General features: G+C 43.2%; 1 protein-coding gene across 7 annotated transcripts in view; it reads right to left on the bottom strand.

Annotated features, from left to right (window-relative positions):
* Positions 1-12,886: 12,886 nt before the first annotated feature.
* LOC117394896 (triple functional domain protein-like) overlaps positions 12,887-25,260 on the bottom strand; it is a 189,950-nt gene continuing 177,576 nt past the window's right edge. For all 7 annotated transcript variants that reach the window (XM_059012805.1, XM_059012802.1, XM_059012803.1 and 4 more), the window contains 12 exons: positions 24,970-25,161; positions 23,962-24,142; positions 22,954-23,702; positions 20,605-20,852; positions 19,892-20,018; positions 18,717-18,744; positions 18,129-18,291; positions 17,307-17,428; positions 16,429-16,507; positions 15,958-16,158; positions 15,182-15,320; positions 12,887-15,031 (listed from right to left, as the gene is read on the bottom strand). In XM_059012805.1, the coding sequence (XP_058868788.1) occupies positions 14,489-15,031; positions 15,182-15,320; positions 15,958-16,158; positions 16,429-16,507; positions 17,307-17,428; positions 18,129-18,291; positions 18,717-18,744; positions 19,892-20,018; positions 20,605-20,852; positions 22,954-23,702; positions 23,962-24,142; positions 24,970-25,161 (2,772 nt within the window). In that variant the 3' untranslated portion in view covers positions 12,887-14,488. The remainder of the gene's footprint in view (positions 15,032-15,181; positions 15,321-15,957; positions 16,159-16,428; positions 16,508-17,306; positions 17,429-18,128; positions 18,292-18,716; positions 18,745-19,891; positions 20,019-20,604; positions 20,853-22,953; positions 23,703-23,961; positions 24,143-24,969; positions 25,162-25,260) is intronic.

Below are 25,260 nucleotides of genomic sequence, written 5' to 3' on the forward strand. Positions count from 1 at the left end.
TATAGTGTCTGGAAAACCACAGTTTCTGAAAAATGCACACAAGTCATTTGTTTTATTCTAAAAATCACTATCATCACTGCAAATGCGTCTCAGTCTTAGTAATTGGGAGTATGGAATGGAGTTGCGACAAGCTTTGGGATGTGAGGAGTCATCTTAGATATGAATGAGAGTCTGTTTCTTTGTAGAAGATTGTAGTATTGATGGTACAATTAGAAACCGTGATGGTAATGTCTAAGAAAGAAATTTGTTTAGAAATGTTCCATGTATACTTTAGAGCTGGATGAAACTAGTCAGTAAAATGTATGAAATCCATTAAATCTTCATTAGTGTTGTCTGAGATGCCAAATATGTCGTCAATGTATCTAAGATATAACATTGGTGTATGTCCCTTGTACTGTTGAAAAACTATTTTCGATCCATCCCATAAAAAGGCATAAGAGGGCCCCATTTTTGTTCCCATACTGACACCTCTAACTTGTTTATAAAAGTCTCCATTAAAGGAGAAACAATTCAAAGAAAGGACGAGTTGGACTAGTTGCAAAAGAATATCAGTTGCAGGTTCTTTTACTGTCTGTTTATCAAGGAAGTGCTTGTAAACCGTCACTGTTGGGGATAACTGTGTAGAGGCTTTTGACATCCATTGAGAAGAAAGTTATATTTTCACTGTTACCATTTAAAGAAAAATGATCTATTATTTGTAAAAAATGGTTAGAGTCTTTAACGTATGAAGGTAGAGATTCCACAATGGGTCTGAAGACATCATCAAGGAACTTGGAAATTATTTCAGTGGGGCAGGAACATGCTGATACAATAGGACGGCCTGGGTTGGTAGGCTTATGAATTTTAGGAAGTAAATAAAAACGGCTACAGCGAGGGTTTTCAACAATAAGATTAGACGCAGGTAAGACAGCAGGAAGGGAGTTAATATCCCCCCGGCATAAAACATGTGCGTATGCACATTCTGTTTGTTTGATTTATTTTATTGTTAATTATCCCCTGTATCTAGTGGTAATTGTACATTAGAACCAGGTGCAGGGTATTTAAGGGAAGCAGTCAGTCTGCTTTAGACTGCTGAGTAGGAGACAGGTGGTGTGCTCTGTTTCCAAGCAGTCAATAGCAAAGTAAGTGTTGTGATAAAACTGGGTGTGGTTTTTTTGTTTATGCCAGGTAAACGATTTAGCCATCCTGCGAGCTAGGCAGGAACCTGCATAACCGTGTAGTTAGCGCTCCAAAGGAGTTAGGTGTTTATTTTGGTTTTGTTTATTGAAAATAGCGCGTCAGTGCTTAAAAAAATTAATTTGTGTGTCCTGGGTCTGTTTTTAAAGGGGCAACGAACCACAAGTGGTGAGGCTCATTTACAATATAGATATATATGACTATAAGCAATAGGCACAGATAGTTAAACTTTCACAAGATACATTTCAATTCCTGTAATGCTTCCTTAAGCAGTCAGCTCCCTTACAAATGTGTCTTTGAAAATGAACAGTAATCTACTGTACTGTACACATATAGATAATAGGCATGGTTTGACGACCAAGAACATTAGGTCACTTGTTTATTTTGTTTAACCAGGAAAGTCGCACTGAGATTAAAGTCTATTGTGTTCTTTGAAAATGTCTATGCGCTAGTCTGACCATTAAATGTACCAGTTGGAGCACAGGCATTGTAACAGGCTTGTCAAACACCAGTGAAGCTTGGTACTGGTCAAACCGGTTGAAAACCAGCTTGGCTCAGGTTAGCTTGTCCTAAAATGAAGTCAGGTCGGACAAAAGGGATGTTGGATCAATACTTAAGTCTAATTTGATTCAGAATCTGCTCACAGTTTGCTTTACACTGCAGTTTATTCAGAAGTCAGTGCAGCACAATAAAAAAGCAAAAAGCTGTACATGGCATGTGTGATTTGTTCAGAGTTCCATTTTCTAATTAATAGCGGTAATGTAGAAAATGTAGTTCATGCCTTTGGAAATGTGTTCCCAGTAACTAGCTTCTTTTATTTTATTAAATTTAACAGGATGATTCAGTGCTATATCCCCAAGAGGAATTTACACTTTCCATCTGATATGTTTAATATCAATTCAATTTCAAGTGCTTTATTGGCATGACTGATTTTTTACAAGTATTGCCAAAGCAATGATGGGTAAATTCCATCTTTACAATGAACATTTAAAACATATGTAAATGAAACAAAAACAACACAGTACTTCAAACACATCACAACAACAATAATAATGAGAATAATGATATACATTTATATATGTATTCTATAACATTTATTTATTTATTTATTTTTCTTTTCCTCCCTTGTGTGAGGAGCCTCAGTGTCTCTCCCTGTCCCTCAGGCTGTGGCAGGCGCTTGTGTACTTGGCTGCCACTTCTATACAGCTTGTCTGCTCACCGAGGAGGATGGGGAGTTTTTCTGGGTCTGGCAAGTCTGAGAAATCTATGCAGAGATTTTGTATTTTTGGGAAGAAGGCTTCCCTTATATTCTTATATTTTGTGCACTGCAGTAAAAAATGTATCTCTGTCTCGACCTGATTGAGCTGACAGTGGTCACACAGCCTGTCCTCTTTGGGCAGCCATGTCTGTCTGTGTCGGCCCTTCTCGATGGCTAGGCTGTGCTCACTGAGCCTGTACTTTGTTAAGGTCTGTCTCTGTTTACTGTTTTTCACCCTGGTCAGGTATTCAGCCAAGGTGTAGTGTCTTTCTAGGGCCCGATAGCATTCCAGTTTGCTTTGTGTGTGTGTCCCAATGAATAAGATATTCTTGTTTGTTTTGTGCTATAATTTGGTTTACTCTGATTGTATGTGTTAGAGTGGAGCTGTCCTGAAGCTGGTTGGTGTTAGTGTGTGTTAGTGCAGTGAGCTTCAGGACCAGCTGGCTGAGTGGACTCTTCTCTGGGAGCTGCTCTTGGTATTGCAGGGCTTTATGGTGGTAAGAGTTTATGTTACTATTTTTTAGATGGAGCCAAAATTTAATTGCTCTTTTTTGGATATTAATCAATAGTGGGTATTGGCCTAATTCAGCCCTGCATGCATTGTTTGGAGTTTTCCTTTGTATTTGCAGGATACTTTTACAAAACTGTATGCAGGGCTTCTGTTGGGTGTTTGTCCCTGTGGCGGAGTGTCCCGCCCCTATTTATTATTATTTGTATTTTTGTTTGCGGCGCGGGTAAAAGCGCCGCGTCTTTTGTTATTATATTTAAAAACCCCGTGAGGATGCATGGCTGATCAGCTACTGATTATTTAACTAGCTGACAGTCATGCATCCTTACCAAACACGTGCAGACTCTGGCCGGGGGATAATAAGATAATTACCAACTAGTTAAATCCCTCGGCCAGAGTATATAAACCAGCAGCACTCTGCACTCGGGGTGTGGAGTGTTCGAGAGTGGAGAACGGGAGAGAGAGAGAGAGAAAGAAAACAATTGCTAAAACGTGCTGGAGTATCCAGCACGAAACTTACTTGTTTGTTTATTCGTTTGGCCCTCGCGCCTTTTTGTTTTGTGTTTTGTTTAAATCTTTTGTTTTGTTTATTAAATACGCTGAGTGCACTAACACTCAGCTTCAACCGCCCATCCACTGTTTGGTTTGAGTTACTTCCTGGTCCGTGACGTCATCCACATCACCACTGCGAGCCAGACTGTCACATATGGTGTCAGAAGTGGGATAAACAACGCCTCCAACAGCCGGACCAGGATTGAAAAGTGCGTTTTTTTGTTTGTTCGTTTTTTTTTTTCAAATTAAAAATGGGGAAAAGTAGCCGGAGGAGAAAGCAGCAGCAGCAGCAACAACAGCAGCAGGAGGCGCAGCAACATCAGCCTTACCTTGCCACACTGGATATCTGCCTCACCTGCCTGAAGGGTGAGGAGTGGTGCTTCGCGGTTGGTGAGGTTGGGCACGTGGCACCAGACCAACCCCCTCCATGGCAGGAGAAAGAGGAGCCAGAGCGTCCAGTGAGGGAGGACCTACATCCTCCAAAGAGGACGAATGCACTCTCCTCTGAGGGAGTCTGGGACTGGCTGGTGGAGCCGGGGAGGGATTATGAGGAAGCCCTCCCTGCAGTGATCAACCTCCTGTGGGCAAGAGATGGGGAGCGCTGGGAGGCCTGGGAACAGCAACACCACCCAGCTTCCCTCCCAGACATCGCAGCCATGGTGTTCAACTACCTGGCTGCGGATATGGGAGAGACCCTGCTGCTGCCATCTCCAGCATCAGAGGGAGAGGAGCCATCGCTGCCGTCTCCAGCGCCAGAGGGAGAGGAGCCATCGCTGCCGTCTCCAGCGCCAGAGGGAGAGGAGCCATCGCTGCCGTCTCCAGCGCCAGAGGGAGAGGAGCCATCGCTGCCGTCTCCAGCGCCAGAGGGAGAGGAGCCATCGCTGCCGTCTCCAGCGCCAGAGGGAGAGGAGCCATCGCTGCCGTCTCCAGCGCCAGAGGGAGAGGAGCCATCGCTGCCGTCTCCAGCGCCAGAGGGAGAGGAGCCATCGCTGCCGTCTCCAGCGCCAGAGGGAGAGGAGCCATCGCTGCCGTCTCCAGCATCAGAGGGAGAGGAGCCATCGCTACCGTCTCCAGCATCAGAGGGAGAGGAGCCATCGCTGCCATCTCCAGCATCAGAGGGAGAGGAGCCATCGCTACCGTCTCCAGCATCAGAGGGAGAGGAGCCATCGCTACTGTCTCCACCAGCAGAGGGAGAATGCCTGCTGGTTTCGCCTCCACAGCCTGGGGAGGAGCCCGAACGTCCTACGCCCGAGTGGGAGGAGCCCGAACGTCCTACGCCCGAGTGGGAGGAGCCCGAACGTCCTACGCCCGAGTGGGAGGAGCCCGAACGTCCTACGCCCGAGTGGGAGGAGCCCGAACGTCCTACGCCCAAGAGGGGGGAGTCGGTGCGTCCACAGCCCAAGAGGGAGGAGTCGGTGCGTCCACAGCCCAAGAGGGAGGAGTCGGTGCGTCCACAGCCCAAAGAGGGGGGAGTCGGTGCGTCCATAGCCCAAGAGGTGGAAGTCTGCGCTTCCACAGCCTTAGGACCCAAGCTGCAGTCCCAAGAGCCAGAAGGGGAGGAGTTACAGGCTCAACCCCCTGAATTTTTCTGGGGGGGAGAAGGGCAGGATGCTGGTGTTCCCCAGCAGCCTCTATTTATGCTGCTGAAGGGAGCACGGCACACACCAGCCCAGCCGCCACAGCAGAGGGAGCCAGCACCGCCACAGCCTCCCTCTGAGTGGCCAGCATCCGCCCCATCGCTTCTGTCTCCACCATCACCAGGAGCAGAGCAGCAAGAGCTGCCTCTGCCTCCGCCACCTCCACCAGCAGAGGGTGAATGCCTGCTGGTTCCACATCCACCGTCGTGGGAGGACTGCTTGCCCCTCCCACCTCCACCAGCAGAGGGTGAATGCCTGCTGGTTCCGCCTCCACCATCGTGGGAGGACTGCTTGCCCCTCCCACCTCCACCAGCAGAAGATGAATGCCTGCTGGTTCTGCCTCAACCGTCGTGGGAGGACTGCTTGCCCCTCCCACCTCCACCAGCAGAGGATGAATACCTGCTGGTTCCGCCTCAGCCGCCGTGGGAGGACTGCTTGCCACTCCCAGCTCCACCAGCAGAGGGTGAATACCTGCTGGTTCCGTCTCAGCCGCTGTGGGAGGACTGCTTTCCCCTCCCACCTCCACCAGCAGAGGGTGAATACCTGCTGGTTCCACATCCACCGTCATGGGAAGGACTGCTCCTGCCCTGCCTCGCACCACCCAGGGATGCCTGCCTCGCATCGCCTGGGGCTGCCTGTTCCACATCGCCTGGGGTCGCCAGGGATCCTGCTTCGCCTGGGGTCGCCAGGGATCCTGCTTCGCCTGGGGTCACCAGGGATCCTGCTTCGCCTGGGGTCGCCAGGGATCCTGCTTCGCCTGGGGTCGCCAGGGATCCTGCTTTGCCTGGGGTCGCCAGGGATCCTGCTTCGCCTGGGGTCACTACACTGTGGTCGGAGCCCCACGGAGGGGAGCTGCCGGCCATGAAGAAAGGGGGGGAGGTCAGGAGACCAGCTTCCCCAGCCGCACTTTCGCGGCCGGAGATCATGTGGTCAGAGCCCCACGAAGGGGAGCTGCCAGCCATGGAAAAGGGGGGGGAGGTCAGGAGACCAGCTCCCCCAGCCGCACTTTCGCGGCAGGAAATACTGTGGCTGGAGCCCCGTGAAGGGCAGCTGTCAGCCATGAAGAAGGGGGGGGGGGTCAGGAGACCAGCTTCCCCCGCAGCAATTTCGCTGCAGGAGAAAGGGTGGCCAGAGCCCCACGGAGGGGAGCTGTCGGCCATGAAGAAGGGGGGGCAGGTCTGGAGACCACCCCCAAAAATTTTTTGGCCAGAGGAGCTGGCCGGTGCGCGGGCCATTGGAACACTACGGCTGTTTGGGTGGGAGGAGGACATCCCACCGTGGCCGCCACCTTTGGCCCGTTGCTGCCCCTGTTCCTGCGCCGGGACTGCTGACCGGGACTTTGGGGACTAAGGGGGGAGGTGGCCGAAAAGGCCATGTGTGCTGCGCACAAGGGGGGGCATGTGTGGCGGAGTGTCCCGCCCTTATTTATTATTATTTGTATTTTTGTTTGCGGCGCGGGTAAAAGCGCCGCGTCTTTTGTTATTATATTTAAAAACCCCGTGAGGATGCATGGCTGATCAGCTACTGATTATTTAACTAGCTGACAGTCATGCATCCTTACCAAACACGTGCAGACTCTGGCCGGGGGATAATAAGATAATTACCAACTAGTTAAATCCCTCGGCCAGAGTATATAAACCAGCAGCACTCTGCACTCGGGGTGTGGAGTGTTCGAGAGTGGAGAACGGGAGAGAGAGAGAGAGAAAGAAAACAATTGCTAAAACGTGCTGGAGTATCCAGCACGAAACTTACTTGTTTGTTTATTCGTTTGGCCCTCGCGCCTTTTTGTTTTGTGTTTTGTTTAAATCTTTTGTTTTGTTTATTAAATACGCTGAGTGCACTAACACTCAGCTTCAACCGCCCATCCACTGTTTGGTTTGAGTTACTTCCTGGTCCGTGACGTCATCCACATCACCACTGCGAGCCAGACTGTCACAGTCCCATTTTGTAAAATCCTGCTCTGTGAGCGGACCCCACACTTCACTGCCATACAGGGCAATGGGTTGGATGACACTTTAAAAAAAATTTAGCCAAATTTTAATTGGGATCTTTATATGAATTTTTCTCTTAATAGCATAAAATGCCCTGCGTGCTTTTTCTTTCAGTGCATTCACTGCCAGTTTGAAACTCCCTGACGCGCTGATTTCTAGGCCTAGACAGGTGTAGTGTGTGCAGTGTTCCAAAGTGTTTTTGCCCAGGGTGAAGTGGTACTTATTTCCCTGAGATCTGGCTTTCTTCTGGAATATCATGACTCTGGTCTTGTTCATGTTTACTGTCAGGGCCCAGGTCTGTCAGTACTGCTCTAGCAGTGACAGGCTCTGCTGAAGACCCTGCTCTATGGGTGACAGCAGGACCAGGTCTTCTGCATAGAGCAGGAATTTAACTTTGGTGTCATGTAGAGTGAGGCCAGGGGCTGTGACTGCTCCAACACTGTGGCCAGCTCATTGATATAGATGTTGAACAGTGGGGCTAAGACTGCAGCCCTGTCTCACTCCCTGCCCTTGTGAGAAAAATTGTGTTCTTTTATTTCCAATCTTAACCCCGCATTTATTTTCTGTATACATAGATTTGATGATGTCATATACTTTACCCCCTACACCGCTTTGGATAAGTTTGTAAAATAATCCTTCATGCCAAATTGAGTCAAAAGCTTTTTTAAAGTCTATAAAACAAGCAAATATTTTCTTTTTATTTTGGTTTACATGTTTGTCTATTAGGGTGTGTAGTGTGTAAATTTGGTCAGATGTCCGGTGTTTTGGAAGGAAGCCAATCTGACTCTTGCTCAGGACACTGTGTTCGGTAAGGAAGGCCAGTATCCGGGCGTTAATGATACTGCAGAACACCTTCCCCAGATTACTGCTCACACAGATGCCCCGGTAATTATTGGGGTCAAATTTGTCTCCATTTTTATATATGGGTGTAATGAATCCTTGATTCCAGATATCAGGGAAATAACCCACCTTTCGAATTATATTGAGGAGTTTGATCAGGGCCTCCTGCAGCTTGGGGCTGCTGTGTTTCAGCATCTCATTGGAGATGCTGTCTGCCCCGCTGGCTTTTCTATTCTGGAGGGCATGCAGTTTCTCCTTTAGCTCCTGCTCAGTGATCGGTGAGTCCAGGGGGTTCTAATAGTCTTTAATTGACAATTCCATTTGTTTTAGTTTTTCATAAATATTTTTTTGGTCCAATATTTGTCCATTTTGTGGTATTGTTTTGTATAGTTTTTCAAAATGTTCTTTCCATGTGTTTCCATTTTGGATTGCCAGTTCGTCCGGTTTTGATTTATTCAGTTTGTTCCAATTTTCCCAGAATTGGTTTGAGTTAATGGACTCCTCGATTTCTGTCAGTTGTTTATTGATATGGTTGTTCTTTTTCTTTTTGACTGTGTGTTTGTAATTATTTTAATGTCTCACTGTAACTAAGGCGTAGATCTTGGTTGTCTGGTTGTCTGTGTTTTCTATTTGATAATTGTCGAAGTTGTTTTCTTAAATTCTTATCATCTTCGTCAAACCAATTGTCTTCTTTCAATTTTTTCTGTTTGGTGTTCCTATTTATTTTTAATTTAGATTTTAAATTATCCACACCTTGTTTACTGTGTGGGTATGGGGTGACCAGAAAGGTGTCTATTAATGATTGGATTTCTGGGTTTCCAATTGCTTTCTGGTATTCTGCACTGTGTGAAGCCCATCTGTATGAATGATTGAGGTTGTACAGCTTGCTGGGCTGCGTCTGCATGTTGCTGCTTTGCGCTGTTCTTTTAAGGAACACAGTGGTTTGACTGTGATATGACAGAGGGGATTGAGGCCTGACAGTGAATGCACGAATACAGGAGGGGTCTAAGTCAGTAATGGTGTAATCTACTACACTGTTACCAAGAGCCGAGCTGTAGGTGTATCTTCCTAAAGAGTCCCCTCGGAACCTACCATTAACAATGTATAGGCCATAGTCCCATTTTTATTTGTCTCCCGGTCATAACTGTTTCTGTGGGAGCTGACGGGTGTGCAGTATAGGGGTTTTTGACCAAATATGTGGATGTCTCCCTGTGTGCTGATACAGTCAGGCAGTGTGCCTGTCCTGGCGTTCAGATCTCCACAGATCACCACATTCCCCTGGGCCTAGAAATGGCATATCTCTGTCTGGAGACTGGAAAATATTTCCTCATCAAAGTACGGCGATTCTGAGGGGGGAATATATATTGCACACTGGTTGATGTCATTCTGATTTGAGACTATAGTTTTGCTAATTTTTAACCACATATGTGGCTCTGCTTTTTTATGGGCTGAATAGATTTGGTGAGCTCTCCTTTATACCAGATGATAATTCCCCCAGAGTCTTTGTCATGCCGAATTGTTCTGTGTTTCAGCGAGGGCACTATTATCTCTCTATAGCCTGAGGGACAGTGAGTGGACACGTCTGCCCTGCACCAAGTCTCCTGTAGAATAATCACATCGATGTTTTGAATACTATTTACAAATTCAGGGGCTGTGCTCTTCAGCCTTAATGCTGAGGTGCTCAGCCCCTGGATGTTCCACATTGTTATGGTTAATGCTTTCATCAAGTCTAACTACTATTCTTCCAGAAACCATTCAATTACTTGAAATGAAATAAAAAATGTTTTGAATATATATATATATATATATATATATATATATATATATATATATATATATATATATATATATAACTTGCTATTTACTATTATATTTTCAAGTGTATATATACACACGTCTTAACTATTGCAGGTACCATACATTTTTTTTTTTTTTTTTTTTTTACATTTTGATGTCAGTTACTTAGCTCATGAGCCGAGTGCAGATGGGGTTGAGGAGGTGGCGTATCTCCCCCAGTTCTGTGCTGGCAATCCCTGTTTGCCGGCTGAGAACCGCGGCGTAGCTGTGCTGAGCCTGCTGGTGGACTTGCTGCTGAGCTGGCTGTGCGGGGTGGTGTGCCGGGCTGGTCTTGGGTCTGCTGGGCTGGGCTGGCTGTGTGGGGTGGTGGGCCGGGCCAGTCCTGGTTCTGCTGGGCTGGGCTGGGCGAGTGTCACTGGTGTTGTCCCTGTGGTGGTCTCAGGTTCCTGGGGGACCACCTTGCTGGCTCTGGGCTGCGCTGCACTCCATAGCTGGGAGCTCTTCTGCTGCTCTGTGGGGTGCTTCTCTTTGAGAAGATCGGTACACCTTGCCTGTGAAGGTGTACATGATCATAGAGGTGCTGGGGCCCGAGGGTGGGGTGGTGGATCAGGTGAACATTTGGAAGCAGAGCACACCCACGGGATATCTCTGCATTAATTTTCTCTATTAATTTTGGGTGGATATCCCTTCTTTGGAACAGGGTTGAAATTATGATTTTTGTGTTCGGGAACACCTGTGTGGCCCTTTCAGCCACTTTAATTATCGATATGGCCACGTTGTCCTGCTGAGCCCGCAGGTCATTGGTTCCCTTATGTATTATTATGTGTGTGGGGGTGCCGAGGCTTGACACGGACAGCTCCTGCAGGGCCTTCCCCGTCGTCGGGCACCACATCTTTGAAACCTTCCGTCCGGGGAAGAGACGCTGCTCACTGATGAATTTCCCATTGGAGTCTATCAGCAGGGCTACTTCAGCGTGGTGGTGTTGTCTGCTTGGGGGGGTCGGGGCTGCCTCTGGCTCTGGTTCCGGCTCTGGTCCAGTGTCAGACTGTGTTCTCGCTCTGGGTGAGGTCTGCATTGTGTGTCGGTGTGCCTGGCTGGGGTGGTGGGTGTGTGTGGTGCTATTTCTCTGCAGGGCTTTGCTGCTGTCTGGTTGACGGTGCTTCCCGTGGAGTTGCTACTGCTGGGGGCGGTGTGTCTCCTCTCTCACTCCCGCCAACTCCCTCTTTAGAATTTCTCTGTCCTGTTGCAGCTCCTTCACCTCTGCTCTCAGCTCTCTGAACAAGGCTTTGTATTCATTTTTCACCTGGGTGAGCTGGTCTCTGAGTTGCTGTGCAGGGGGGTCGTGGTCCGAGAGCCTGGTCAGCACCAGCTCCACCTCCAGCAGGGCGAGGCTCTCCCTGAGCTGCGAGACTGTGCTGTGGAGCTACGGGGGTGGGGCGGGGAATGGGGGCTCTCTGTCGGTGTCTGCAGGGGTTGTGCTCTCAATTCTGTCAGTGTTGTCAGGGGCAGGGAGGCTCATCTCAGTAGCTTGCTGTTCATCCTTACTCTTTTCTTTGTTCTCTGGTTTTAATTTTTCAGTTTCTGCCATATTTTTTAGGGTTATGAAAATCTCTTCAAACCCCACCAGACTGGCCTCACTGCCCTACACCACAATAGTGCCGTTCTGGTATAGATTAATAGTGAGCTCTGTGGTTTCATGGTCTGTTTCATCTTTTATTAGTACCTGCCTCCCTTTACTGATGCCCCTCTTTATTATAAATGTGTAGTTTCTGCAGATTGCTGCATGCCAGGCACTGGTGTTCCCAGTGTGGAACAGCAGGTTGGTTATCACAGTCCTGTCTTTAGACTGCATGTAGTCTGCAATGAGAGTCTCAAGGCTCTCCCTCAGTATTCTTTGCTTGTGCAGTTTCCTGGCCTGTACACTTTTCACCTCTAGAGGGTATGTGATGATTGGAGAGGAGTGGGTGCGGGGGAGGGGCTGCTCTGCCGTTGCTCAATGCATCCATTTCTCTCACAGACCAACTGCCACTTACACTGACTGAATTTGAATTTTTACAGTATTTGCAGTACAGTATTTCTTAATTTCTAATTAAACGTTTTGAGTGGCTTACCTTGTTCTTATTTTCTATAGCTGACAGACTACTCTGTAGTTCTCTCTTTCAGGCTTTCATTTAATTTTCTGTCCTTTATTTTCTTTCTTTATTTCCTTCCTTATTTTTCTTTCTTTCCTCCTCTAGTTTTGTTCCTCTCTGGTCCTTTTTTTTTTTACTATTTCTCTTTAAAGTTTAAATTAACCTTTCTTTTTCAGCTGTAGATGTTCTTGCTTTTAATGATATTCTTTTATTTTAATTCTCCATTATTTATTTCATTCTAATGTAATATAACTGGTTGATTTAGGAGCTCAAGTTAAGCATGACTGTTAAGCATGAATCTCTCTCTGTTTAATATCTTTTAGTATTTAGTTGAGGGTGGCAATATTACCATCATAGAAAAAAAAATGGAACCAGAGGAGACAAAAAAAAATGAATGTAGGCAAGAGTATGTTGCATACGTTTAATTTTAAAACAACTGATGGCAAAATAAAATATTTACAGCACATACTGTGTAAACACTTGGGTTTCTGTACAAAGAAATATACATGCAAAAAAAAAAAAAAAAAACTAAAAATGACAAAATCAAATACACTAAATATATATATTTATATAATACGATGAGGTTTGTACGAAAACACATCCAGTCTGAGTTCCCGTATTAATTTGTCTCTGTACAGCTTTACAATTATGAATAAATAAATGAGTACAATGAATGAATGGGACTTTACAGGTGAATCCACTGGTCTTTTCTATGAACTAGCAAGAAAATGGAAAATAGAGATTGTGTAACTCCCAAATATCCAGACAAAATAGTTGTCATTTCAGTTCTCAGATAAACTAACCTTGCGCTTTGATTTCTGTTTAGATAAAAAAAATCTTGCAATATAGTTTTAATCAAAAGGCAGTTTTAATATTCAGCCAGTTTTCAGTTTGCAAACATTACAGCTGCAACATCAGGGTTTCTGTTAATGTATACATTACATTTCAAAGCTGCATAAACTGCTAAAAACATCAAAAGGATCCTCTTCTCCCAGGAATACCTCACCCATTGAACTATGAAATGTTTTTTTTTTTTTTTTTTTTAGGTTTTTTTTAATTTATTTATTTTTTACAACAAATGGCAACATTTTCATAAATTTGGGTTCGACTCACGCCAATGTTAAAAGATAACAATTAGAGAGTACACCTTTCTATATACAACATGGTGATAATTATTTATATGAAGAACCTCTAGGTGTGAAATGACAGGCAAATTAAATGTTAAATCAGGTATACTATCCACCATTCCCCTCTTTTAAATAAATAAAGCTAGTCATAACTAATTTGTCCCAACCTTACATTTTTGCTTTAATATATATTATTTTTTAAAGGACATAAAAAAGATGTAAAAAAAAAAAGCACTAGTTTCTTGTAAAGCTAGGAGCACTTTGGTTTAACTATGAATACAAATAAGATAGGTCAAGCATAAGTGCCATGTCGATCCACATGACTTTCACCATCTTTGAAATTTCTACTAGATTGAGCTACTAGGGGTTTGGGGAAATAATACTGAACTAAGGGAACAGTGAAAAGAAACACAAATAACTGTATAACTTGCAGTACCAAGTACGTGCTTGTCTACATATTTATTACAGGTACAACAGAGGTCTTCATAAATAGAGTTGCATAAAATGTTAAAGCCACAACATTGCACGTGATATGAAGAGAAACCTAAAATACAATGAGTGCATTTACAGCATAGCATCTTCTTACTGCTCTGCAATCTGATTGGCATTATGTGGTGCCACCTCTGCCTTTATATTTATCTCTCTATTGGCCATCTCCAACTCATAGAGCCTCTGTGGCAAGCCATCATTTAAAAAATAAAATAAAATAAATAAAAAGACTGAAGGCAGATAAAACAGTCTATATACAAAGTAAGGCTTATATATTTTAAAACCAGAGCAACACAGCTTTGTTCTATTAAAAGCAAAACGTTTGAGGTTCAACCCGCAGCAGTTAAAACCAGTATGGCTGCTTGTGGCATGATTTGCATGGTTTAGTACAATATAAAGCGAGGCATTCAAAAAGCTCAGATGACCGATTCAACTTAGAAATGTCTTAACGGCGGCTGTCTTGGCGGAGCAGCCACTATGTAACCATCTAACTCAAGATTCTGGTGTTTTTTTTTCTCCTAAAGTGGAGGTGGGTGTTGTGTTTACCTTCTTTTTAAATAAGTTCTTGAAAATGTTTGGATACAGATTTATTTTCCTCATTTGATTTCTTTTGTTTCATATACATTGTTTTAAAAAAGGGATTTTCTTGAAATTTGAGCAACCTGAATTGAAATACTGTGAATTAACAAAGGCTTGCTCTGTCTGGCTCAGGCAGAGAAGTATTCACATAGTCCTCCATGCTAGCTTAATTTGCATTGCTAATCCCAAGTTCTGCTTTTCTGCAGGCTTCCTTGGCATGCAGTTTCCACACGAAAATGCGGCCACAAAGGCGGCTCACTAGTCGTCAGTTGTTATCTTTTTATCTTTCTAACCAATCTGTAGCAGAGACTGGATGAAGACCGCAGCGATCTTCAAAATTTAGACTGGCAGGTGAAAGAGAATGAGAGAAGAATATCTTCCTTTTTTTTTTTTTACTCCAGGTCAAACCCTAGGCATGAGCCTGCTTTGTAAGAAGTTCTTAATGCTACCAATGGGTCGAATATCGTTCTGGTGTTTGCGCCGGTCGATGAAGGAAATCAGTCGGGATGTCTCTATGAACGCAGGGCTGCGGTGGCCCCCCGGCTGCAGCCATGGCTCTTTCAAGCAGACTGCAGCCGCGGGCCGCTTGGCAGGGTCACCCTGCAGCAAGAAGCACACAAAATCTTTGGCGGCCTGGCTGACCCCTTGAAAGTAGTCGTCTGGGAAGCTGAAGTCCAAACGGCAAATGTTCAGACATGTCTCCTCCACGCTTTCATCCAGGAAAGGAGAGGCTCCACTGAGGATCACGTAAGTCAGCACTCCGACGCTCCAGGTGTCGGACGACAAGGAGACGGGATTGCCCAGGATCAGCTCCGGAGCTGCAAACTCCGGACTCCCCAGTAATGGGTGGATGTAGTATGTGCTGTTCAACTGGACAGCATCCCCGAAGTCAGTCAGTTTGACAGTCGGTTGAGCTGTAGTTTGGTCTACCAATATGTTTTCAGGCTTGGAGAGAGAAACACAAGTAGAACATTTACTGTTATGCATATTATTAATGAAGGGATAACATCGAATGAATATTTTTATCTAGAATCACAATACATAAAATGTATTAATTCAGATGTAAAAGAGCATAGGTAGTACAAAATGTCTCACCTTCAAGTCCAAATGAGCTATGCTGCAGTTATGAAGGTACTGCAAAGCTTCGAATATATCCCTAAGATACAGCATCACCTTCTCTTCAGTAAGGTTACCCCAACTTACAATATAGTCTAGAAGACGGCCTTGGTCTGCCCTGTTAAAATCGATAAAACACAGAAATTGCATACATGAATCACTAGCTTTCGTGTTTTCTTCTTTTACATCAAACACTGCTTCTGTGACAACATGGGTTGTGCAGACAGATTTCAAATGTCTTCTTCATTTAGGAAAAGTCATACTTTACTACTGACATATTTTGTGCCATTTGATAAAGAACATGATAAAGGTACATGTAATCCAACTGGGGCACAGAAGACATACAGTGATAAACTGCACAGTAACATTTCATACCAATACCCATGACACAGTAGAAAAGCATAATGGTTTGGAGATACTTTCATTACTATGACAATAGAAAAGTCGTATCGGCTGATTTTTTTTTTTTTTTACTATATATAAATGTCAGCACTTAAGAATTAAACATTATGAATGACTACTATGACGACAATCATCAGTGTAAGTAAGCCAGTAGAAACAACTTGAGTCGTATCATTAGTCTTATTTTTCATAGTTTTGTATTAGGCCAAGAAATAAGACAATTAAAATTTACAAAATATAGCGTAACAAACAATGCAATATCAAAGTCTGTAGAATCTGCAGCGCTTTGACATGTGGCTTTATGCTTTTGAGATTCTGATTTTCTTATTGGCTTTAACTGAAAACATACATACATCTCTAATACTAATACATAGCTGGCTGACGTCTCAAAGATGTCCAGAAGACCAATGATCTGTGGGTGTTGGAGGCGCTGCATGATGCTGAGCTCGTGGGTCACTTGGTCCCGTTTCATCAGCTTCTTGTTCACATGCTTTGCAGCTACAGCTCGCTTGGTCCTTTTCTGGTCACACTTCTTCACCACAGAGAACCTGCCCCTGGAAGAAATTGAGGATTGTGAGAAGGCATTTAATATCACAAAGGAGATCAATGATATATCCTTGAAATAACATTGCATTGTTGTTTCCTGTTCTTTGTCATGAAAAGGTTGCTCACATAGGTCACAAGAGTAAGCCGGTTCGACATTATTATTTTTGGTGCTACAGTACTTGGCGAAGATAGAAGCAGCTGATTAGTAGGAAACATCTTAGCAGCATTTAGGTGTGGCTGCATTGCATTTACTGTTCACAATGAACTTAAACGCTTACCTGCCCAACTCTGCTCTCTCACTGTAAATGGAATCAAAGTCATCTTTCCAGAGGACCCTGATTCCATCACTGGCAGGACCTGAGAAATCAAACATAGCATTACATTTAGTTCAAAGAAAACTAGGGGAAAACACTAAATGAAATTATAGTTAAGTATCCTACAATTATACTGGGAAGCTTATAGCCTACATAGTTCCTGCAGGAATTAGAATTCAGCATTCAAAATGTCCACTAGGAGGAGCTGCCACTACATATTAACTGGTTCCACACAAATAAGAGATTACGTTGGAGCCATGTTGTGAGCTCTGTCCTCCTGGTGGCCACACAATATGCTTGGACTAGTGTATTATTTAAACATTAACTTCAGAGGTCATTAAAACATGTATAGTTTTAACATAAACGTAATAGTTTTTAGAAAACCACACATAACTGAACTCAATATCCATGGCTGTTAAAGCCCATGCTAAATCTCGACGTTGCTTCCACCCATGCTGACGTGGTCTCCATGCTGAATAAGTAAGCTATTATATTGGCCGGGCGCCTGCGGGCCTGCCTTTAAGCTGCCCAGAGTTGCGTGGTCTTCCCACTCTGTAGCTCTGAGGTGGCTGCATGGCGGGCCTGCAGAGAGAAAAGAAGCGGACGGCTGACGGCACACGTTTGAGGATGTGTGTGTCCGTCTTCCTCTCTCCCGAGTCAGTGCGGGGGTGGCAGCGGTGAGCCGGGTTGAAATAAAAAAAAAAAAATATTGGGCTTTCCAAAATGGGGAAAAAACAAGAAAAATTGCCGATTCCAAATTAAAACAAAACAAACAAACAAAAAAAATAACACCTTTCAAGGTCTATAAGCTATAGTTTTAACAAAAACAAAAAAACACTAACCCAACACTCGGAGGCTAGCCACTGTCGAGACTGAACCCACATCATTGGTGGCCATGCAAGTGTACGTGCCATCATCTTCTGTGGATACACCCACTATTCTGAGGGTAGCCTCTCCAGATTCACTAAGAAAGAGGACAATGTAAAGACAAGAATATGTCAATATAAGTAATTTATTACACTGTTATACATGCTATAATATTGGTTAGGGTTTGTGTCTGTCTGTGTATCAGAGTAATCATTTGATCCACAGGATAAGTTACTGCCCACTTTTAAAGGGGTTATTGTTCCATAAAAATTACACCCATTGTGCTCTTCCATTCCTTATGTAGGTCTTGCATGTGTGGTTTTGAATGTATTTTCTTTTTTTTTTTTAAATCTGGTACCATCCAGTTAAACTCTAGATTAAATGTAGTACTTTCAGATACTCTGCTATATGTTCAATACCAAGGTAATTTTACTGGTGGAGTGTAATTCTCTCCTCAAATTCTTTCCTAACCAACCAGTTGGTGCCGTTATTACTGCCATGTTTTGGAATGAGCGATATGCTTTGACGCTGAAGACATCATCTAGGAAGTACAAGTTTAAGAAACTAGATAAAAGTAAGGCATGTAACTGTAAACACAGCTAGAATGTTACAATAAATATACTGTTTTAAATGAATACACGTTTGCTATGACATGTGCTTCTTTCAAAACTGAAATATAGAAAACCTCTTTAAAAACAAAATGTCACACATGTGCCTTGCTAAATCAAGTAAAAATGTCCAGTGAAAAAAAACAAATGGGTAAGAAGCAGCACATAAAGAAATATAAATGGTTATACCTGTATGCAATGCTGTAGTGTCCATCATTGCTTAGAGTGTTTTGGTCTGGTCCTTTCCAGGTTACGGTAGCTTTGGGTCGACCACAGACTTTACATCTGAGGGTGACGCACTCACCGTTCTCGCAGGTTACGTCACTCAGGGGGGAAAGGAACTCTGGGGGAACTGGAACAGTAATTAGACAAACATTACACAATATTAAAAGGAAAAAGCCATGGCAAAAAAAACAGCACTGCCAAACGTCTAGGGAAGCCCAGGGAAATTAAGAGTAGATAATGCTCTAGTTAAACCCCCTGCAGAATACTGTGAATTCACTTGAAAAGTACAGAGAAGGGAAACCAGGTTAATCCCAGGAATTAATGCCACAAACTATGAGGTAAATTAACTCAGGTCACTACTTCAAACAGCACAGAGAGTAGGATGAAAGGGCGCAAATGGAATAGCCCTGATAGTTAAATTAAATACAAAAAAATGTGCAAATGCAACATTTTGTTATTGACTTGATACCCAATTCAATTAGGGTTTTGAGCGAGTTAAAAAAACAAAAATATATATAGACCTAATATTTAGATAACAAAACATTAACTCACCATCATAAATGTAGTTAGGATTAAGAAGCTGAAAATGGGAAAAAAAAGAGCAATTATATTATATCATGTTTCTACTGTCTACTGGCTATGGATTCATCTTCCCTGCCGGTGTGAGCAGCTGTTTCTGTGTAGTTAGTTAGTTAGTGTATTTTAAATATTTGTAATTCTTCATTTGCTTTTATATGTCTGCTATGTCTTTCCATCTGCCATTTCTCTCCATATCTTTATTTTTCAATTTAAGACTATCATTTATACATTGTTATATTTTGTTTAATTTCTGTAAGTTGCTTTGGATAAAAGTGTCAGCTAAATAATTTAATAATAATAATAATAATAATAATAATAATAATAATAATAATAATAATAATAATAATAATAATAATATCTGTTGAAAATGGTAACTCACTACCTATCAAAGGTTTAAAAAGTTTTGATTTGTGTAGGCCATGGAGAGGTGAGTTTATCACTTTAGGATATAATTCATATCAGGTCACACAGCCTAAAGGCCAAAGGCAGTGCATGCATTTTTTACACAGTCAGTCAGCAGCAACACAACACCACCACAACGTCCGTGCTGTATGTATTTGCAGTGTATTCTTGTACAGCAGGGACACGCAACCCGCGGCCTGTTTATCGTCTGACTGCGGGCTGACACTGTATTATTTCCATTTCACTTGGAATTTTTTTTTTTTTTAAACTTTGTTGACTTGCTTCTTCTAATTTTTCGCATAAAAAGCAGCACACCATTTTAATTCGTACTGCGCAGGGTAATTGTTTCTCATCAGCTTGTCTCCAACTAATTTTATGAGTCCTCCTCTCCATTCTTAAATGCACAAACACGCTGCATTGAAAGAACCCATTCCCAACATACGAGGCTTGTTGTAGGGAGGTGACTGCCCTGTGACACTTGCTACATTGCTGCTTGCTATCGCTTCAGCAAGTAGATATGTAATTTGCTTTGTATCATTGTGCAATGCGTGTCTATATGGTATAACTGTACGATATTAATGCTTTGTTTAATTGTTTTGTATATTTTTGTTTGTGCAGTATGAGATAAAATTAACAGTAATCCTAAGGGAAATATATATATATATATATATATATATATATATATATATATACACACACTGCAGCCCGTGATAAGTTTGCTTGCGCATCTTTGTTGTACAGCATACCTTTACAGAAACCTTATTGGGCAATCCTTCTCGGGACTTCCGGTAGCCATTTTCTAGCTTGCTATCCTTGTCTTTCTTTTCCGACTTTTTCCTTAGGCGGAGTGCTGTGTGCCACGAGGACGACTTCCTGGTAAAGCAACAATTTTTGTTAAACAATGAATTTAATATTCTATACTTTGTAACCCTTTTCAAAGATTTCTAATTCCTCATACAGGATTGTTTTAATATAATGGTTAGCATTACTAGTAGTGCCCATTAAGGTATAATGAAAATGATTCAAACCATCAATCATGTGGTAGTAGAGACATGCACTGTATGTAGATAAGCAGATTTCAAATGTCTTCTTTATTTAGGAAAAGTCATACTTTACTAATTACCATTTGTTTTGGTTTTGTACCATTTGAAGAACATGATAAAGGTACACACATCTTCCATTCCAACTGGGGCACAGAAAATATACAGATATACAGGAAAGGCTGTGTCCCTCGTTTAACATACAACCAGAAATCTCAGACTGCCAAATTTAACTAAATGGAGATCAGAGAATTATGCCACAGTATTTTAACCTTGCCATCACCACAGACCTGCCAAACAGTATCCAAGATTAGTGCTGATCAGGGTCTATGAGTGAATCAGCCGTTAGTGGCGAATTACACTGCCCTGATTAGCACTGATCAGGCTACCTTAGCCAAGTGCTTAGGAAAGGCCCTTACTTGATGGTTCCTTCGGGGTAGTCGGGTATGACTGCTGAAGTGTGTCCCAGCACGTAGCCGGGGATCCAGCCCTCGGCGGCGGGGCACATTTCATTGGCGGCGCGGAACACCAGAAACATGTTTTGTTGATTGCTGGCCAGAATCTGAACAACCTCTCCTTGGTAGACATTAATCTCATCCTCCTTCACCGCCACGTAGTCGTGTGTCACTAGCATGGTGGAGATGTTACTGCTGCTGCTGCTTTCACTCTGCACCGTGATGGGATGAAACCAGACAGGAGACACTTAGTATAGGGTGGCTTTAAGGAGCCATCGGCATTCGTGCCATGTAATACACAATCTCCACTTGCACAGTAAACAGGTTTTGTTAATGACAGCAAATAAACCTTTTTTTTGGGGGGACGGGGGATGACAACTTTATTTGACTTCCAAACTTGTCATACAAGTACAGACACATTTGTCATTAACCCATTGATAAAAGCATTATTTTTGCAATATCTCAGTTAATTAAAATACTAATCTTTATTGAAATACTAAATTTTAAACATCCCAAGGTAGAGAGTGAAGGGCAATATACCATTATTTACAGTAACCCAACAGTAGGTTTAGATTGTGGTGCAAATTAATAATATATTAAGCCACATAATTACACCGAAAACACAATGGGGTCCCTTTGGCATTATAATAAAGGCCTCAAACTTGGGTTTTAAAGATATTGCAAAACAGAACCAAAAAGAGATATATTACAGAATACACAAGCTCTCATGAGAAACAAAGATTTCAGAATCTATCTCTATTGGCACTGGCATGCATTTGAAACTGAAGCTCATGCAGACATCTTGGTTTGAAGGAAAACTCCAGAATTAAACCATTTATAAATTGAAAAAAAAAATTTGAAATCATCCCCAAAATTCCACATAGAAAGATCCATAAATTTATCCCCTCGCCTTAAAAGTAAAGATGCGGAGACTAATCCATTTGTACCCAATTGGTATATTATTGTTTTAATTGCCATCTAGCGATCATCCAACCAGGGTGATAGCCAGTCCGTATATGTGTGTTTACAATGGTTTTTCATCCATTTATTTAATCCAACTACAAATAATTAAGTTTTAAAGTGAAATGTTTTAAGGTCTGGCTACACTCCTGCCCACTGCATTTTACAGATTAGGGTGAGTAAAGTGATATGACGCTGACAAGAACAGACCAGCAGATGAACAATAGTGTTGCGATTCCCCAAAAAGGAAAAAGAAAAAAGGAGCGCCACAAAAGCTGAAAATGTGTCTGTGTGGAATTGGAAAGCAAACAGGAGTAGCGGCACCTTGTCCTTGAAAAAGCTGAGTTGCTTCGAGAGTCCAGATGTAAGTGCCTTCGGTGGAGTGAGACAAACAGGAGTGGTTAAAATTAGTTGAGATTAGATTAAAGGTTTCACCACAGAGGGGCAGACACAGCAACTAGTAGCAGTTAACAGTTTCGTGGTTTGTTTTTTATTTGTAGCTGATTTCAGAGCACAGCTTGAAGAAGCTGGGAGAGATTCATACAGAGAGAGAGAGAGAGAGAGAGAGAGAGAGAGTTTTGCTCCCGTGTTAGCAGAAGTTTGAAGAGTTGAACATCAAATAGTTTTGTAAGCAGGTGAACAGTTACAGCAATAAAACAAATAAGCCTTTATCCCTTAGAAATAGAAACATCTAGGAGAAAAAATGCAATTTAGTAACCGCTCAGTTAAAAAAACATCTTTTCAGACACCTTGGAAGTAATTTTGAGTCCTATAACTGTCAAGCATTGTCTTTAAAGTAGCTTGGTATTGTCGAAACAAATATACTGATAAGAAGCAGAGTTAAATGAATTTGTTTGTCCTGTAAGATTACAGATGGTTTGGTCTGAAGCAGAGATTGAGGAAATTAGAAAAGTGTTTGTGCTGGGAGCTGTGTTATTATTTAACCTTGGTATCCTATTAATAGCAGTAAGCCTCATTTAATGTTTCACTTCAGGCAGCAGTTACAGTGATGAGTAAAAACAGTAAGATGCCAGACGATCTGTTTTGAAGCAGAGAAGAGCAGAGCTGGAGGTGAGCAGTTACGTTAGTAGCGCAGTCGAGCACGTGGCTGGAGAAGTTAGTAGAAGCTATACCAGTAATAAGTTTAAACTCATCATCACTGGCCAACAGTCACAGTGGTTAAGTAGGTGTTTTTTGGAGAAGAGCAGAGCAGCATTCGAATGAGCCGCTGGAGCAGAAAGAGAAAGAGAAGAGACAGATTGGGCTGAGAGGAAGTTAGTACGGTGAGTGATGGTGACACGCAGGAAGGAAGCCTTGAGAAGAGCCTCTAGGACAGGCTGGCGTCACTCTTACCCCATTGCTCTGGGTGGAGTGCACAGACTGCTCGCTGGTGGAGGAGCAGGTGCTCATGCGGTCGGTGTCCTTGCTGTGGGTTGAGTTGCGGTGTGTCTGGCGTCCGATCGAGTCCGTCTCATTGGGGAAGGTGAAGGAGCCTGGGCGGCTGGCAGGTGATGCAGGGATGGAGGTCCAAAACGAGGGACCCTTTTGCACTGGGCTGCTGGGGGGGAAGGTCTCCTTGCTGAAGGGAGATGGAGGGACTGGAGACCCCATGGGGGAGATTGCTCCCGGCCTTGGCTTACCCAGTGTCAAGGGGCCAACGATGGCCCTGGGAGAATGGGAGTGGGAGTGGGTGTCCTCCAAACTGCCCCGAAGTTCTTTTAGGCTCCCCTCTGCTGAGCCAGGCTGCTTGCTGCTGCGAGGATTCTCCAAGACCTTCATCTTGGGTATCTCCTTCCCAGTGGCCTTCTCCGGCTGTTCTGCGAGGGAGTTGCTGTTGCTGGGGTGCGGCAGGGAAGGGTTGCGAGCAGACATACCTGACATCTTGTCTGGCCCTTCTGGCGCCGAGGCTGCAGAGGAGACCAGCACTGGGGAGTGGTGCCTGACAGGCTGGGGGATGCGGGAGGGCCTGGTCCGGCTTCCCGCGGAGCTGCTGCAGCTGGGCACCATGCCAACACTGCAGGTGCTGCTGGCCGTGCTGCTGCCACTGCCGGCTCCACCGGCACTCACGTGGTTCCTCTGGTACTCGATCGGAGAGGTCAAGGCTGCAGCAAAGACAGAGGGAGGTGCACATGGATGATGACATTAACTAACATTAAAACGTGTGAAGATTTTATTTTATTGAGTGGGTGAACGATTATAAATACGATACCAAGTAACATGGAGGGGATAGTGGGAGTGTGACCATCTTTGGGTATACAGCACACCATTCCCTCTCCCTGCCAGGTATTGTACTTTCAACATCAACACCAGATCAAAAAAAACAAAAACATTAATAAATCAGGTGCCAACAAATTTCTTTACCATTTAAAAAGTTTCGCTGGTTTTCCAGAATTTGGTTGATTTCGTGCATCCACACCTGCCGCACTCCAGGGTTTGCAGAGTGCAGAATGTAGGTTTCAGTGCTGCTGTCAGCTGATCTGGATGTCAGTGCAAATTTACATGGATCCCCTTCCACATTGTCCTCCAGCCCCAGATAGCTCACCTGCAAAGACAGGGTTACACAATCAGTGTGTCAAACTGTCTGTCTGATCCATCCTAATTTACTACTTTTCCTTTTGTCCCCATTTTTTTTTCCCCATTTCCTATTACATTTATAGTTTTTCAGTACTAATATGTGCTACCTTACATACTTTAAATTACAGGACTTCCCTTTCCCAGTAAGCTGTCTTCAATAATCTACAGTGTTTGCTTATCTGGGGATCTCAGCTAAGCATTTATTGGTCTCCAGGGATCAGAAACAGTAAACTCGTGGGATCTGTTTCACATCATGCAACTAAACTACAGGACTTGGGAGGTCCACTAGCTGTGGAACATTTTAATTCCAATTACAGCATACAGTACCCATTTAATTCCAATTACAGCATACAGTACCCATTAGAATCTCTTAGTTTAACTGATCTAGCTGATATGAAAGTGGAGCACATTAATTGGATCAAGCTGAGCATTGTTCTCGGCTGGTAGGTCTGGTGCTTGTGTCAATGCTTTGTTGTGCAGTTAATTTAACATCCTATCACTTCATTTCAGATTCAGCTATTTATTATTTATGTATTTATTAATACATCCTCATGTTCCACTGTTGCACCAGTATTTTGGGCACAAATATATATTAAAATATTGTTGGGAAAAAAATAATACTACCACCATGCTTATGGTATAAACATTTTTGTATATATCAGTACACCAAAATATATATATATATATATATATATATATATATATATATATATATATATATATATATATATATATATATATATATATATACTAGCTTCTGTTAATCTTTAAATGCAAATAAAGGTCTGTCTGTACCTTAATGCTGTTTTTATACAGGTAACCAGGCACTGAGAAGCCTTTCTTCCTGTCAAGGGGCTCACTGAAAATGACAATCTGCTCAAAGAGAAAGACCCGCCTCTCTTTCATGCGTGCCAAGAGTCCAGAGTCCTGATCTGATACCAGAAAAGTGTCCTGCAGCAGCAGCCGGCCCTGGGCAACGATCTTACCCTGCAGAGGGACACCCAAACACAGACTCATCAAAAAAAAACTTCCAACCGAACTCAATAAGCACACAGCATTACATCAACATTTATCAGTTATGGATTA

The sequence above is a fragment of the Acipenser ruthenus genome, chromosome 3 (assembly GCF_902713425.1).
Source record: "Acipenser ruthenus chromosome 3, fAciRut3.2 maternal haplotype, whole genome shotgun sequence".
Taxonomy (NCBI): Eukaryota; Metazoa; Chordata; class Actinopteri; order Acipenseriformes; family Acipenseridae; genus Acipenser; species Acipenser ruthenus.